This window comes from Styela clava, chromosome 2, assembly GCF_964204865.1.
Source record: "Styela clava chromosome 2, kaStyClav1.hap1.2, whole genome shotgun sequence".
In the NCBI taxonomy this organism is placed as follows: domain Eukaryota; kingdom Metazoa; phylum Chordata; class Ascidiacea; order Stolidobranchia; family Styelidae; genus Styela; species Styela clava.
Genome location: NC_135251.1, coordinates 20440981 through 20456253, shown reverse-complemented (window position 1 = coordinate 20456253; position 15273 = coordinate 20440981). Strand labels below are relative to the sequence as shown.

The 15273-nt window shown below is 32.8% G+C and overlaps 2 protein-coding genes across 3 annotated transcripts; one reads left to right on the top strand and one right to left on the bottom strand.

Annotated features, from left to right (window-relative positions):
- The first annotated feature begins 485 nt into the window (after positions 1–485).
- On the top strand, positions 486–3567 carry LOC120336467 (uncharacterized). 2 transcript variants are annotated; one of them, XM_039404152.2, is made up of 7 exons: positions 486–716; positions 1258–1367; positions 1606–1692; positions 1950–2107; positions 2366–2492; positions 2627–2761; positions 2980–3120. In XM_039404152.2, the coding sequence occupies exons 1-6, from the start codon at positions 643–645 to the stop codon at positions 2749–2751; spliced, it is 681 nt and encodes a 226-aa protein (XP_039260086.2). In that variant the 5' UTR covers positions 486–642; the 3' UTR covers positions 2752–2761; positions 2980–3120. The 2 variants fall into 2 exon arrangements, with proteins under 2 accessions (XP_039260086.2, XP_039260085.2); XM_039404151.2 differs by lacking the exon at positions 2627–2761 and having other exon boundaries at positions 501–716; positions 2980–3567.
- On the bottom strand, positions 2780–13645 carry LOC120336384 (heterogeneous nuclear ribonucleoprotein L-like). The gene is made up of 15 exons (XM_078109721.1): positions 13489–13645; positions 12127–12173; positions 11216–11288; positions 10916–11001; positions 10054–10150; positions 9918–9978; positions 7566–7649; positions 6799–6968; positions 5766–5912; positions 5476–5597; positions 5228–5326; positions 4904–5009; positions 4548–4605; positions 3851–3946; positions 2780–3385 (listed from the first exon to the last, which is right to left on the bottom strand). The coding sequence occupies exons 1-15, from the start codon at positions 13552–13554 to the stop codon at positions 3300–3302; spliced, it is 1398 nt and encodes a 465-aa protein (XP_077965847.1). The 5' UTR covers positions 13555–13645; the 3' UTR covers positions 2780–3299.
- Between the last annotated feature and the right edge of the window lie 1628 nt (positions 13646–15273).

Here is a 15273-nt window from a genome sequence, read left to right as displayed (position 1 = left end):
CATTGATAGAATTGTGATTCATAGGCGGCATATCTTTGCCGAAGGCCTTATTAATATTGCAACCGTATAGTTTGGTAGTGTTCTAACTTTTCATTCGAATAATAATTACAGTATAAATTAGCATATTTTAGGGAATAGCTATGTCGAAAAGTGAATAATAGATGAGGGGCAATTATATAAATAATCTTTTCTCGTAGTCTGAGCGGCGGCATAAATTATAACTGTTACGTCATTGTTAACTTATTGCTGATTTGTAATTGTTACGGAAATAAACAAGGAAATCGATGCACGGGGATACATCCATAGCCTTCTAGTGACGACAATCATCTTTCATCACTGAAAATTTCAAAGTGAAAAGCGATTTTTTCACAACAACAAGAAAAAAATACCAACAACATGATTACATAACGATCCATTTCGTGTATGTAAAAGCTGATTGATTGATTGAAAAGTTTTTCACAAGGTGTCACTAAATGCCGTGTGTCGTAACCATAGAAACATGACGTTAATACCTCGTACGTGATAACTTTTTTAGTTCACCTTTTCAGCCTACCTCGTTATCTAACTAGTTGTTAAATCAATTGGTTACGAAACTTGTTGCTGTAGGCAAATTCATTGAAAAGACTTCCTCTTCCTGCAATCATGGTATACAACAAAAATTATTACCGCACACTGGGCGTCTCTGAAAATGCATCAATGGATGAAATCAAAAAAGCGTAAGTTATTCCTTAAAAATAGCTAGCTCGATACTGAGTGCAGAAGTGAGATGAATTGTAGGTTTCATATCTTTCAGGGTAGGTAGGCTCTATCTAGCAACTGAATTCAAGACGAGATTTCTATGCTGAATAAATATGCTTATTTGAGGAATAGTTGATTGACATCATTCTGTCGTTTAAAATCTTTTGCTGTAAAATTAATTACGTATGGCGATGCAAGTAGTTTTCTAGCATATGAAATGCCACATTCTGAAAATATATACCGAACAAAATCATTGACTGCAATATAGTTTGTAAAAAGTAATGAATAGTCATTTTTGATTATAGTAAATTCTTAATCACATATTACTGTATTAGTATGAGGAAAGTCGAACAACTTGGACCCTTATGCTTTGTTGTTTCTGTTCAAATTATTTTTCATTGCATCATGAGAAAACATCGCATTGTCTGGGCCCTATAATATTTCATTTAAATATATTTATCTCAATAAATTGTTTGTACGAACTAACAGCGATCTATCAATCATTTTCTATGAATTTAGGTACAAAAATTTAGCAAAGAAATGGCATCCTGATAAAAATCCAAATGAGAAAGATCTTTCAGAAAAGAAATTCAAAGAAATATCGGAGGCTTATCATGTTTTATGTGACGGTTCGTTAAAACTTTTGTTTCAAGTCCATATGATTACACCAGCTGATACATGGTATATTGCGGAAAAAGGAAGGCTTAAAATGTTATTTACAAGCATATTTTATAGTCAAAAAGCCAATTCCAAACACATGCCAATAGTTTTATATCAAAACAGAAAGGTAACTTTAAATTGTGTTTGTGGCGAATGAGTCTGCTGTGTCGTTAAGTGAATCAAGTTTACCAAATTTATTTTTTTCAGGAACAAAACGGTATGATTATGATGAAGAAGCAAGACAAAAGAAAGAATATGATGAAACAATGAATCAAAGAAGACATGATGAAAAAAGTATTCTCATCGTAAATTTTATCTTATCCAACAATTGTTATCACCTTACCTGCTTCAACTAAAAAAATTAATGAAGATATTAAATATTTTTACCCACAATGCGAAAGGCTGACATTTCATATCAAATGAGCCTGTTTTGAAAGAGTTTTCTATTTTCCAATCCCTATTGATGAAAAAGTAACAGAGATATATTTTTTATTATACATGTGCAACTTAGCGTTCTTTTTTCCTATTTCTCCTCATTCTACCAATTCCAGTAAGAAGAATGGAAAAAGAGCAAGAAGACTATATTCGAAAACAGAGTGAAAGAAGAGCAAGAGCACATCACAAATATCCATCAACCAGAGATAACTTCAGTTTCTTCTCAGACTTTACAACAGGAAGCCATGAGGGATTATTCAAAGACTTTTTTGAAGTTAGTAGAGGCAACCAGTATGTGCTTTTAAGTAAATTGTGTCCGCAACATGACACATTTAAAGTTTTTAGAAGTTATATTGAGATTTACAGATGGTCCCAATAGATTTGGTATGGAGATTGTGTTTATTATCATGCCTCAAATTCAAAAAATATACCAACAAACCATTTGATACAAATTATATCAAACATTGCAGTTTCTTGTCAGCTGTGAGCTAATATATAATACAGCAACACTTAACAAACCCTCTATTCTAAGGATCGAGAGGAGTGGAGGAGAAGAGTTCCAAATCTATTTCAAGGTGAAACAATGTTCGGTAATATCATGAAAGATATGGATGAATTAATGAAGAATGCTTTTGGAATGACAAGAAACATGCATGAAGGTCTGTAGTAACCGGAATATACATTTAGTGCTAGTTCTCTAAGATTTCTCAAACTATCAATTTGCATAAATTAAAAATTCGTCCGTCACATAGCCAGACTTCACATTTTCCAATTTTCAACCTTACTTTCCCAGCTAACGCGGGATTGAGCAGTCAATTGAGAGACATGCAAAATGATCTTACTATGCTGAGAAAACGCCAGGCAAGGTTATCTAGAAAGGTAGAAGATTTCAAGCAGAACATGAGAACTTTTGCCTGATCTACTGAATGTATGAATGCACATTCCATTTTTTGCATTAAAACTGTTTATTGCTTGTTAACAACCAAATCATCCCTGTTAAAAAAAAAGCAATACAAAAATACAATAGAGGAAAGATCACAATCATCCTAGATCCAGTTAAAAATTTGAGATATTCGACACAATTTTTATTATCATTACTGTCCTAAATAAATTTGATTGCGGCTTTACATAAAAACACAATTTCAGGGCCAGATTACAAAAAATCAGAACAATGGAAAAACTATGGCCAACAACGATATCAACAACACTATGAAACACAGAGAAGCGTAAATGATATTTTTGATGCATTTTTCTCAAAGAAACCCAGCGATGTTTATGGATTTTCATACTAATACAGATATCGACCATAATCCAAAGAAGAATTAATTTTATTATCAATTCATCTTTTTTAGCAATGTTCTTACTGTCATTTGTCACTTCTCTTTATTATTCATAAACTTATTGTCCAATGCTACTTGCCACAAAATATGTACATTAATGACAATTACTGTTCTTGCTTGCTTTGTTCATTCACGCTGGTAATTCGGCCCATAATTTTGTGAACTGCTTGATGTTGAGAAACATAGTTTCAATATGTATGGATAGCGTCCACCTAAAACGGTTTCAAAATTATAAAGGAATTGCATATCTTGCTTGAATGTTTTAAATACATTTTGTCATATGTTAGATTTTGAATTTTAGTGTACAGAATATGTGTTATATAATGACTCAACTTTTTAATTTATGTTATTGCACTTGTCATAAATGATGTCAAATAAACTCATGGAAAACAAATTCTGTGTGGTTGTACTTCGAAATACAGGCTTTGAAATGTACCCTAGCTTCAACTATAACGAAAAATGTGGAGTAATAGTAATGTAAAATGTCAGCGTTGAATATAGTGAAAATTTTATAATAACCACTCTGGATTCCGGTATAAATTCTAGAATAATTGGACTACTTACTCATCGAGCTTGAACTAAGAATTACTTTGGGTGAACTGTATCTTGTCATGAACGCCAGTGAAACACCCAGAAATTTTCATAAATCGATGTTAAAAAGTAGTTTTAAAAATTACCTGGGTTTTCTAACTTGTAATGATTCAGAACTGCAAGGCATTCCATCGCTTCACTGCGATCCGAGAATTCTAACAAACCCGATGAACTTCTCTCACCTGTTGAAATGAAAAGTTTTGTGATTCAATTTTCTCTTTATTCAGGATTACAACACATGGTGAAAAGTATACAATCTAATAGACGCAAATGAGAATAATTTTTAATATCTACAAATAAAATATAAAAATTAGGATTTATATCCAGGAGTCAGAAAAGCTGCCAGAAATTTTAGTGGCTCCAGCTCCTAACAATCAATTTATTATTTTAACATTATATTTCGCTAAAACCTAATAAAAATGAAAAAATTTGATATTTTACGTTTTTTTTTAATCAATTACTACTATTAATTTAGAAGTTTTCAACTTGAATTTATATATTTAGAAGTTGAGTGTCCCGCTGCAACAAAACTGCATTTGGGCTGAAAAATTTGTGGTAGTGGTCACAAATTCAACAACAAAGCCGAAACTAGACCCACAGTTTGCATATACTGTGACTCTGAAGACACCTTGATTTCGAACCAGCTCCCCAGATATGCCTATGCTTGTAATAAATATACTCGCAAAATGATAATGATTACACAATTCTTAGGCGTGAGACTAATATATTAAAAACAAAGATATATCTTCAAAAACGGTCGCGGCTTGCGAGAAATCTACTTACTGCGTGTTTTGAATTGAGTGAATCTTGTTGGTGGAGCTACAGACAGTTCTTCACAAAGCTAGGTCAAAAAAATTAATTTCGATAAGGATAATGAAATTAAAATATTTCGTTTTTACTAAAAGTAGAACATACAAACCTCTACACAGTTTGTACCCATAACATTTCCCCCTGAGGAAGCAATGTTGCAAATTACATTCATAAAAATTCAAAACATTCTGTGTGGCACACACACACTCATTTAGAAGTAAATTCAGATTGCAATTAATTCCAACCAATAGTGGTACTGTAAAAAATAAGCAGAGACTACCGTAAACTGAATTTGAAGATTACAAGTTCACAGACGAATAAAATATTACTTGTTTTGTCTTTTCTTCATCCATATCTGTAGGTGCATTAAAATAATGCAAGACAGGAGCAGGTTTTTGAATTCGGTTTTTGGCAGCTTGCTCGGTTGTTGTAAATCTGAACAGCGGTAAAGTAGAACAGTTAGTGATATAGCATGTTGGAGCGGCTTAATGGTTAAAGTGTTAGAATTTACTGTGTTAGCATTGTAGATTACACAGTACGGGTTCAAATCCCAAACTAGAGCAATGATAGTTTGTTATGCTATAGGAAATGTTTTCTAGTATAAAATGAATGAATTGCTATCAGACTGGAAAGAGGATGAGATGGCCACAAACCTGTTATTTCTTGAATTTGAGAAATCAACAAAACTGGGTGTCTTGTCATCCAGTTCACCAATTTGTCCGGAATCTGTCAGAAACATCTGTTTTGAAGGCCTTTAAAAAGGAAATTTAAAGAACTAGTTGAGCAGTTCCATTTTTCAGAATAGATTATTATAATTTCTTGAACTTTGAACGTAAAATGTATGTTTTTAAAACACAATTAAAATCAATTGAATTCAAAACTGTATTCCTTGAGTACTGACCCAAGAGTGAGTTTTTCTCCGAAGAATCTTATTCCAGAAAGATTCTGGATTGCACGATCAACCGATGCTGGATCTCCCATTTGCACCATTGCGGTACCAGGTTTACTTTTCAGGAATTTTACCTTCAAAATAATATGATAAAACAATAATAGGAAAAAAAAATTCAAAATTTGAAGCATGAATGGTAGCATTGAATTCAAAGATAATAACAAACAATGTAATATCAGCATTCAATGAACGTCCTAGAGGGATGTATGATATAACATTTACTGTATATTTGGTACAAGTACCTTCAGCACATTTCCATATAGACATAAAAGGTTGAATAGCTTTTCTCCATTCATCTTCTCAGGCTTCAAACCATAGACCATCACAACCGGACTCTGGCTAATGCCTTGTCCGTAATCTTCCCCACCATAATCATTGTAGTCAGGCATCTATAATGAAAATGATATACGTTAAACCTGGTTTCAATTAAACGTGGATAAAGTACATAATGTTTTTTGCTTTTGTTGCTACGTTTTGTCCGGTGCATTCATTACTGCAAAGCTAAGCGATATCAGCATTCTCTTCTCTTGCCCTTCATGCCAAATTGGTTGGTTATATGACCCACCGATAAAAAATGTTGCATGCCCCTGATCTAAACAATTTAACTGAAGCCTCAAAACAATCTAATGCAAAAAATTATCATCTAGGATATTTTGTATCTAGCATCACATTGTGAGAAGAACTACCAACTACCATACGATTAAAAAGACTTGAATTTTGAATAAAGAACATCAACTATTCAGGTACATAGAGCAAGTGACAAATCTGTATCTGTCAAGATATTCTGACAAATATTCAGCTGGATGGAATGGAGTTAATTTAGTGGCAAATAATGTACACTATATGCTGATCCAAAAATGCAATAAAATGACGAACGTTAATAAATTTTATTTTTGATTATTTTTCGATAACTGAAAACTGAGACTGACATTTTTGGTAAGCCACCTACTCTGTAGTCTGCCCATGGGCACCCCTTTCTGTGCCCTAATTTTAAATTTATATCGGGCCCAGAGTACACCATAATATGAGAGTCGAGACAAGTGAAGTCTCTCTTTGTGTGACGTTAATATTTACCTTGGACCAGTTAGATGCCAGATGATTTCCAGATGTGTGATCATGTGAGACAAGGGAAATATGAAACTGCCATATAACAGCCCAGGCCGTGTCCCATCTTATTTTTCTAATCTTTTTTTTTCAATCAACGGCCCTGTGTGGCCTTCCGCGAAACACCACTACATTAGACATCATTGAATAAAATAAAAATGTTTTAAACACCTGTTGCTGTGGAGGTGGTGCTCCCATAATTCCATGTCTCTGTGGTCTGACGCCAGGCATCATTCCTCCTCTTCCACGAGATCCGAGGCCTCCCATAGGAGACATAGGATGTCGAGGTCTTGGGGCCATACCACGCATGGGAGGAGCATGCACCATTCCTGATCCCATACCTGTAAATGATTGGTATCGACGATAATTTAACAGCAGAAATCTTGAATAGGGTTGTGGAGAGTGGCTTGTTTCAATTGATATTGCTGTCAGAGTCGAAAGTCGCATTTCTGTGACATGCCACAAAGCAGGAGATGGAATTTTGTGCTTTTATTGGTGATATCGGAATTCAAAATTTCCAATATAAACTCAAAAAACATCAAGATGACTACTGATCATTATTCTCAACAGATAATTGAAGATGATTTGCATAAGCCAAAGTTTTTGCTATAATCATATAATTTTCTCTGAGCTGGAGTCGAGAAATGAATAAAAAACTTTTGTCAATCGAAATCAAGTTAATTTTGAATAGCCCTTCTCAAATAAATAGTGAGTGAGAATAGAATAGTCTTGGGTGCTGTCATACTGATCCTGTAACTTCTCAATTCCAACTTTAGAAAGTTAGCTTACATTTTGTATTTATAAGAAGCGACATGGCCATTGGAAAGCAATAAAAACAACTCTTTGCCCAATTTTTATTTAGCATTTGATAGATAAACATGCGATAATCTCACAGACTTCAAAACCAATCAATATTGATTAAAATAGCAATTCGTTACCTCCACCATAACCCCCACGTCCATACCCTGCAGGAGCGTCACCAAGAAGAGCTTGTTGCTGTCCCATTCCAGGTTCAGGATTGTCTGTAAAATAAATCATGAAAATAAAATTATTATTAATTATTATTATTAATTTAATGTTTATCATGATATGTATAACATACAAAGAAAAAATAACAATAAGATAGAAATATATTACAAAATTACCACAAATTTATGAATAAAAAAATACCATAATCTTCTGTCCATGGCTGTATATTGCAGCAAATGTATTATACAATACCATCATTTCCTTCTTTTGAAAAATGTTGCATCAGATACCATTCTTTTTCCATTTCTTTGCTGTTTCATAGAAGCAAACAATTTATTGTTCTAGGAATGCACATCCAAGCAAATGTCCAATATTATTTAAGTGTTATATGATTAAAATGCCTGTGTAGTTGTAGAATGTCTTGAGTTGAAATGTGTGATGAGTGAGTGTGCTGCTTCATGCGGAAATATCCGTAATCTTGAGTACATTTGGGACAATAGAGTAAGTGATGATCCGATATGAGTTGTTTTCTTTTAATATCATTCCTTGTAAATGCTTCTTGTCTATGAATTCATCTTGATAAAATGAAATTCCTTGAGTGATCATCAGGTCTGTCTGTGTCATTGTATTTTGAGTGATTTGGTATAGATTAGATTCATCAGTCATTGTACAAGTCAAGGTTATGGAAGTATTGAATTGCAAATATGAATGCAGTTTTTCACAACTTGTGAGCAAAATAGTATGAAATAGTCTGCAAAAAATGTTGGTGATGACAATCTTAATTTGCATAATTGTTATATTGCATGTTGTCATATTTACAGTGGCTGACAGATTCCATCTTGAAGAGGGATGTAAGCAAGTTCTTCTGAAGTCCATGCTTTATATGTATCAGATCAGTAAGTAACCATTTAAAATAAAGTTGCCAGTGGTGCATTGTTGAACATAGTAAATTGTGAGTTAAAAATGGCTGTCAATTAAGCAATTGATAAGTTGCATGTTATATAATTATAATATGTCACTCTGCAATTATGAATACCAATGTAGTCTTGTTGCTGCATTCATTGTATTAAGTAGGTACACATATAAAAGTAACTGTATGGAAATGTATAATGGGTAAATGCTGATTCAAGTGTTATAAAAGCTAATATGTAACATATATCCAAACACTAGATTGTGGATTTTTCTTGGAAACATCACACAATTAAGTCAAAAGCTATGGGTTAACTTAGAAGGTAGCTTTTTTTTGAAAGTATGATGAAGAACTTTTCAGTTTCATTGTTCAGGAGTTCTTATTTCATTAATTTGATTGAATAATAGCCTATTATGATACCCTGATATAGATATTCATGATGAAATGTAACTTAAAATACTGTATTAACAAAAGCCATGAAAAAATAGTGTAAACTGTAATTGTTGAACATGAATTAAATTGGAAAATAAAATACTTTATATAAATTATCTGATGAATGTTTCTTTTTGAAATGGAAAACATCTGCCACTGCACTTCCCATAATTTGTACACAAAAAATTCAAAAACAATATAATTTTTAGTACTGAATATACAATTAGTGTAAATTGATATATTGTTGCATATATTTTGATGCTTGTCTCAGTATATAAATTATCTGATGTTTCTTTTTGAAATGGAAAACATCTGCCACTGCACTTCCCATAATTTGTTCACAAAAAATTCAAAAACAATATAATTTTTAGTACTGAATATACAATTAGTGTAAATTGATATATTGTTGCATATATTTTGATGCTTGTCTCAGTTGTCTGTAACAATTACACACATTTTAAAATCAGTGTGATGTACTGTATAACAAGATAGCTCATGAAAGTAGAAAGTTTGTACATATAAATCAGTGGATAATAAAGTGATTCATATCATTGAATTATGAATAAAAGAAGAAAATAATAAAGAATAAAAATTGTGAATATTTGGAAATTCAGCAATGTTGTTTGTTTTGTTTAATGTTTTTCAATAATATTTTATCAGCGTTTCCATTATATTCAAATCCCATGAAATAATCCATGATTTTTTAAGTTACACAGTAATTACAATCATTACTAATTATCATTATCAATTACAAATCATTTAAATCAAAGATATAGGTGATACGTGATAATGACAATATCATAGTTTAAGCCGAAAACGCTTTCTTTATAAGAAAAAGAATAGTGTAATGAAGAATTAAAAACAAAAACGCTAGTTAGATTCTGTGTTTTAGACTCAGTTTCAAATGACTGGATAAATTGAATTGAATTGAAATACTAAATAATTTCTTTATACTTTGGAAAAATAATTAGTGACTTACCCAGGGCTCCAGTATAGTCCCAAGTTTCATTGTCATTTTTGTAAACATTAAGACGAGCAGGCTAAAATCAAATATTTTTGTTAGTATATCACTTTGAGTGTGAAGTAAAAACAGTTCACCAATAAATGACACTGACCTTGGCATATTCTATCTTCAATGTGCAACATCCAGAGTAAATATCTGCTCCGTTGAGGGAAGCTTTAGCATGTTGAGCTGATTGTATACTGTCAAATGTGCTTTTAATATTTTTAGTTAAAGAAGATATTGGAAATCATATCAAAAAATGTTTAGAATCAAAATCTGAAAAGGATACAATCATTTATTTTTCAATATATTGTTGTTGAAATTACAAAAATAAATATTACTCTCAGCTTTTGTATGCATCATCAAATCAAATTAATTCCAAAGAATACAATATCTGGCAAATCTGATGGAGCAAATGATCTGACCAACGGTATGTACAAAGTATGATCGCAGTTTGTATGAAACCAAGGTGAAAAAAAATGCGACATCCGAACCCTACATGATGAAATAATGACAGCAGAAACAAGTCTGAAAAGTCCAGCTGAGCATTGGCACATATTAAACCAATGGACCATACCATTTCGTGAACAGAGATTATGTTAATCTCATTTACCAATATGAAGGGTAACTAATTTTGTTCGCATACTTTACATCAAGTTGTGTGAAGGGACTGAATCCTACAGACAGGAGGAATATTCACTTGGCTAACACAGACAGAACTGGTAACAGAATAAAAATAAGGGAAATCAGAATAAAACTATGACCTAACCCCAACCTGGTACCCACACTACGGAAGTAGACTACCACATATATACTACATAAAAAATATTTGTGATATTTTTATTAATGACTTATGGATGCAAAACAGAACTTATGCAGAATATCATATTTCCAATTTGATTCATATTCCCTATTATTTCCAATCTCATTAATTTAGGTAAAATATAGATTATTGTAATTTTGGAAAAGGATATTCAACCATTGCCTGCACTCCTCTCTTGCGGAAAATGACAATTCTCTGAACTTCACCTATATCTTTGCAGATTGATTCCATTACTTTCTACAAAACGTAAATCCAATATAACAAATATAAATAACCGATACACAACTACAACATAAAAATAGGTCTTGAGACTAACAACATAAGTCGCTTATATCATTATAATTCGTACTATTTTGAACATCATTGATAGCATATGCAAAATTTCATTAGTTTAAACTTAAATTTATAATCATTTTACAGAAATGTTGGAATTTTTTTTTATTGTACTCACTGTAGTTATAGGATATATTGCATTGATGATCGTGAATAGCAAAACTTTGTTGGGCTGAGGTGGTGGTCCGTGGCTGTGAATATGGAAAAATATTTATACTCTTTTATACAACAACACAACAGGGTAACAATACGAAACCAGGAAAACTGGCAGTTGAAACAGGAGTGGGCATGCCCACTTACCTTATATAGCACATAGATAGGGTTGGAAAACCTTTTATTTGAATGGATCAAAAATTGATGGATTTTTATCACGGAAAAATGATTGTTGGCTCACATACCATAGTACAGGGCCGTCCAACCTATTTTCGACGGAGATTGACTAAAATCTTCGCAATACAATCGACTGATCGAGTACTAACAATTCTTGGCTCGCTAAGTGTTAAGAAGTTAAAGACAAAGTAAAATATAGATCGTGAAATTGTTCGTCGCTTAAAACATTTCATTGGTCTGTTAGTCTCTAAACTTTGACAGCGACAAACTTGTATTTGTTGTGGTACAATGTGCTTCATCACGCTTGTCCTCAGACATTCATTAGCTCACTTATTGTTAAATCAAAAAACGATTGGTTTCATTATCAATTTCCATTATTGAAATGTTGGTATGTTTTTTTCACAATTCGGGACTTGGCAGGTCACCTCAAAAAACATGATGGGTTACTTTGTCACCCGCGCGTCAGTGGTTCGCCATCCCTGACATAGACCCTAATTACTACTCAAATAGAAAAAATATCAGGCGGTTTTCAATCTTAAATTATGAAGCAAACACTTGTGAATGAATATATTATATCCTAACGTTAAAAAATACAGCAAGCAGAGTCAATTCAAATAACATCAGCAGCATCTAGTTCGAGTGAAGATGACTTTTCTCATCAAAAAGCTGCCACAAAACATGACATTGATATAATTTTACCTGAATTTGTGAGGAGGTTCACTGCTCTCAGAAGATTCATATTCACCCTATAATAGAGAGAATAAGATTTTTGGTATCACAGATCGGTAGATAGAAGAGAAATTTCTTCAAAACCCTACCCTACTGTGATCAAAAACGAAAGATGACCTGACATGTTAGAATGTGACTATATGGGCATATGATAGCTGTGCCAGACGCTCTCGTTTCGTGTTTGTTTTATTTACCCAAATGTTCGAACATCCTGGAAATGAAGAACTGTGACCTACTGATATAATTAATATATTTGGAATGCTTAAAACACTTTTCGGGTCTGTGTATTTTTGGATGGCGTAATCAGGTGATGGTTAGGATTGACATGTGCAAAAATGGTTATGCTACACCCACTAGAGGTACTTTAGGTACTTAACTACACTAGACTGCTAGATACCCACTTTTTCGTCTTTTTAAGAATAATGTAATGGATCCTAATTATTGTTGAGAGATTCTTATAGGTACTAGTTAGTTGGATAATAGAAGTTTATTCATTCAACATATATCAGTATATATTTTAAATGTTGGGATGAACTGATTAGCAAAAAGGATTTGGTGCTGTCCAAACAATCCAAGTTGTTTTAAGAAATTGTGTGAAATATTTGGTAATGATTATTTTCAATACAGCAATAATGAGGTTGATAAAAATTAAGAACACAAGATTCCCAAGCCAAAAATTTAATACCAGTGAATGAAAATCCTGAAATCACATTACCTGCATTATGACAGAACCTACAGAAACATGATAGTATTTATGTGTTACTTTGCAATCTTTGTATGAAATACGAATGATTAGTTTAGGTGTTGAAAAAAGCAGAATGTAGAATCAAGCTTAGGAAGAGCATATTTCGCCCATTTCAGCATTTTGGATTCACATATTTATCCCATATTCGGAACAAAAAGGTCACTTCAAATAGTCATATTTTACTGTGAACTTATCAGCGTAAACTTGGAGGGAGCTGACTCCGATGACCGCATGGTCGTATCGCTCCTTCCAGTCTATACCGAAAAAAGTGTATTTTTTGTTACCATTATTTATTGTTATGACTGTTTTTTTTTTTCTGGTTGACGAAAATAAATCTCTCTCTCTCTCTCAATGAAACATACCACAATTTAACTTTCTTGTACGACTGGATCTAGGTTAGAAAATATTAAGTATTGGGATATATTCTGGTACTGCAGTACTGTGATAAGATTTAGTTGAATACTGATATCGTATCATTTTTGCATTTTTTAAATGAATGTGTCGGTGTTGCTATGTATACTGGTATACAGCTCTATTGAAATAGGCTATTATGCAGATAGCCTATGATATTTTAGTATTTACAGTACCTTTAAGTTTATTCCGTTATCATTCATGCGCTGTCTCTTATTCGGCACTCCTTCGTAAGAATTCATGACTCCAGAAACTGAGAAAGCTAGATTAAATCTAAAGTCTGAAAGTTACCTACAGTCCTATTTAATAAAAGTATAAGTATATAAGTTTATTTCGACTCCATACTGCCATAACCAGCATAATAGACGATAAAACAATTGATAACAACAAAATAAATAAAACTGAATATAAAATCGGGAGCGCAAACAAAATCTCAAGTAAGGTTTGAATAGTACAGATTTTAGATGGAAAGGTACGTATTGATGAAAGTAGTACGGTACGTGTTCGCTCACCCAAAAGTATTACTGTATTAGGACTAATTAGGGCACGGATAATGGCTCTGGTCAAACGGTTACACACACAATCACAGAGTCACGATAAGATCGGGAGAGAAAAAAGCGAGACATGAAATCACTAAAAAAAGAAAAAGATACAAACATATAAAAAACAGGAATAGAAATATTTCGCCACACCATATTAATAATTTTATGAGAATTGCCAAATTGGATAATGAATTAGCCAATAGGAGTTATATACTGTGGATAGAAAAATATTCCTCAAAAGATATCGTCAAGCTGATTATAGTTGGAATCACCTAATACCAAATTGCCCAATCAGAAGTGCCAAGTTGGATGCATTCAAATTCAAACCAAGTTGTATTGGCTAGACCTGCTTTACTCACCAAATTGAAGCTGAATTAACCCTTACGTTATTTTTGTTGTACCTCAACAACAAATACATTTGTTGTGATTAGTTGGCGGACATACCCACTACCCTATCAAACCGTAGTAGTATATATATTTACGATCAAACTGCGCTTTCCCTGACTACTACTTGTAATTGTAACACGAGCGCTTTGTGACCCTCGATAGTTTAAGATTGTCTTGGCAAGTTTAAAAACAAGTAGGTTGAAAATTTTTATGTGCATATCGAAAATTGACCATGTTTGAAGACAAAATTACTGTACGATAACTTAATTATTGATTAAAATAAAAAAAAATATGGCCATGGTTTGTACTTATAGTTATGGAACAATGCTGGAATAGTCTGATTTACTTTGCTTTGGTAATTGTGTAATTGACTCATTCGTAAATGTTTATGACAAAGAGCATCATGAAATTATGGGATGACGATATTTAGCAGTAGGCTACTGTATTAATTTTCGGGAAGTATTTCACTTTTCTTACAAAAATTGAAGAAACAATACACGCATTTAGTCACACACTGCTTAGAGTTAAAAAAAAAATTAGGATAGGATTTACATATTTATCCCGAAGGAGAGGAAAGCCGATAAGACGGCTTGGCCCTATAGCGAACCACAGCCTCTCGTCCGGTTACTATTCCATGTCGGTTATGTTAATTATTACTCAGTTATTTTTTGTTTTCGGAAGTATAGACTTAGATCCATTGAAAATCAGGAAATCGGTCTTGTAACTTGCATTCACCAGGACAGATATTGAAGGCATTAGATAAATATACATGCTGGAATGCGAATGCACCAGAAAGAAAGGCTTGCGTTACATGCGGGGGCGTGTCAAACTTTTCTGCTACCCGGGCGAGTTTCTGATAATGATGCGCCTTATACCTAACTTTAAAAAGAATACGAGAGATAAACAAATTATAGATGTTGTTATACATGAGAATGAATCAATCAGGGGTCAAGTAAGAGTGAAATGTTTGTATTCTTATTATTTTATTCATCAAACAAAGCAACAAACTCACCCCTATAACGTGCTGCTCAG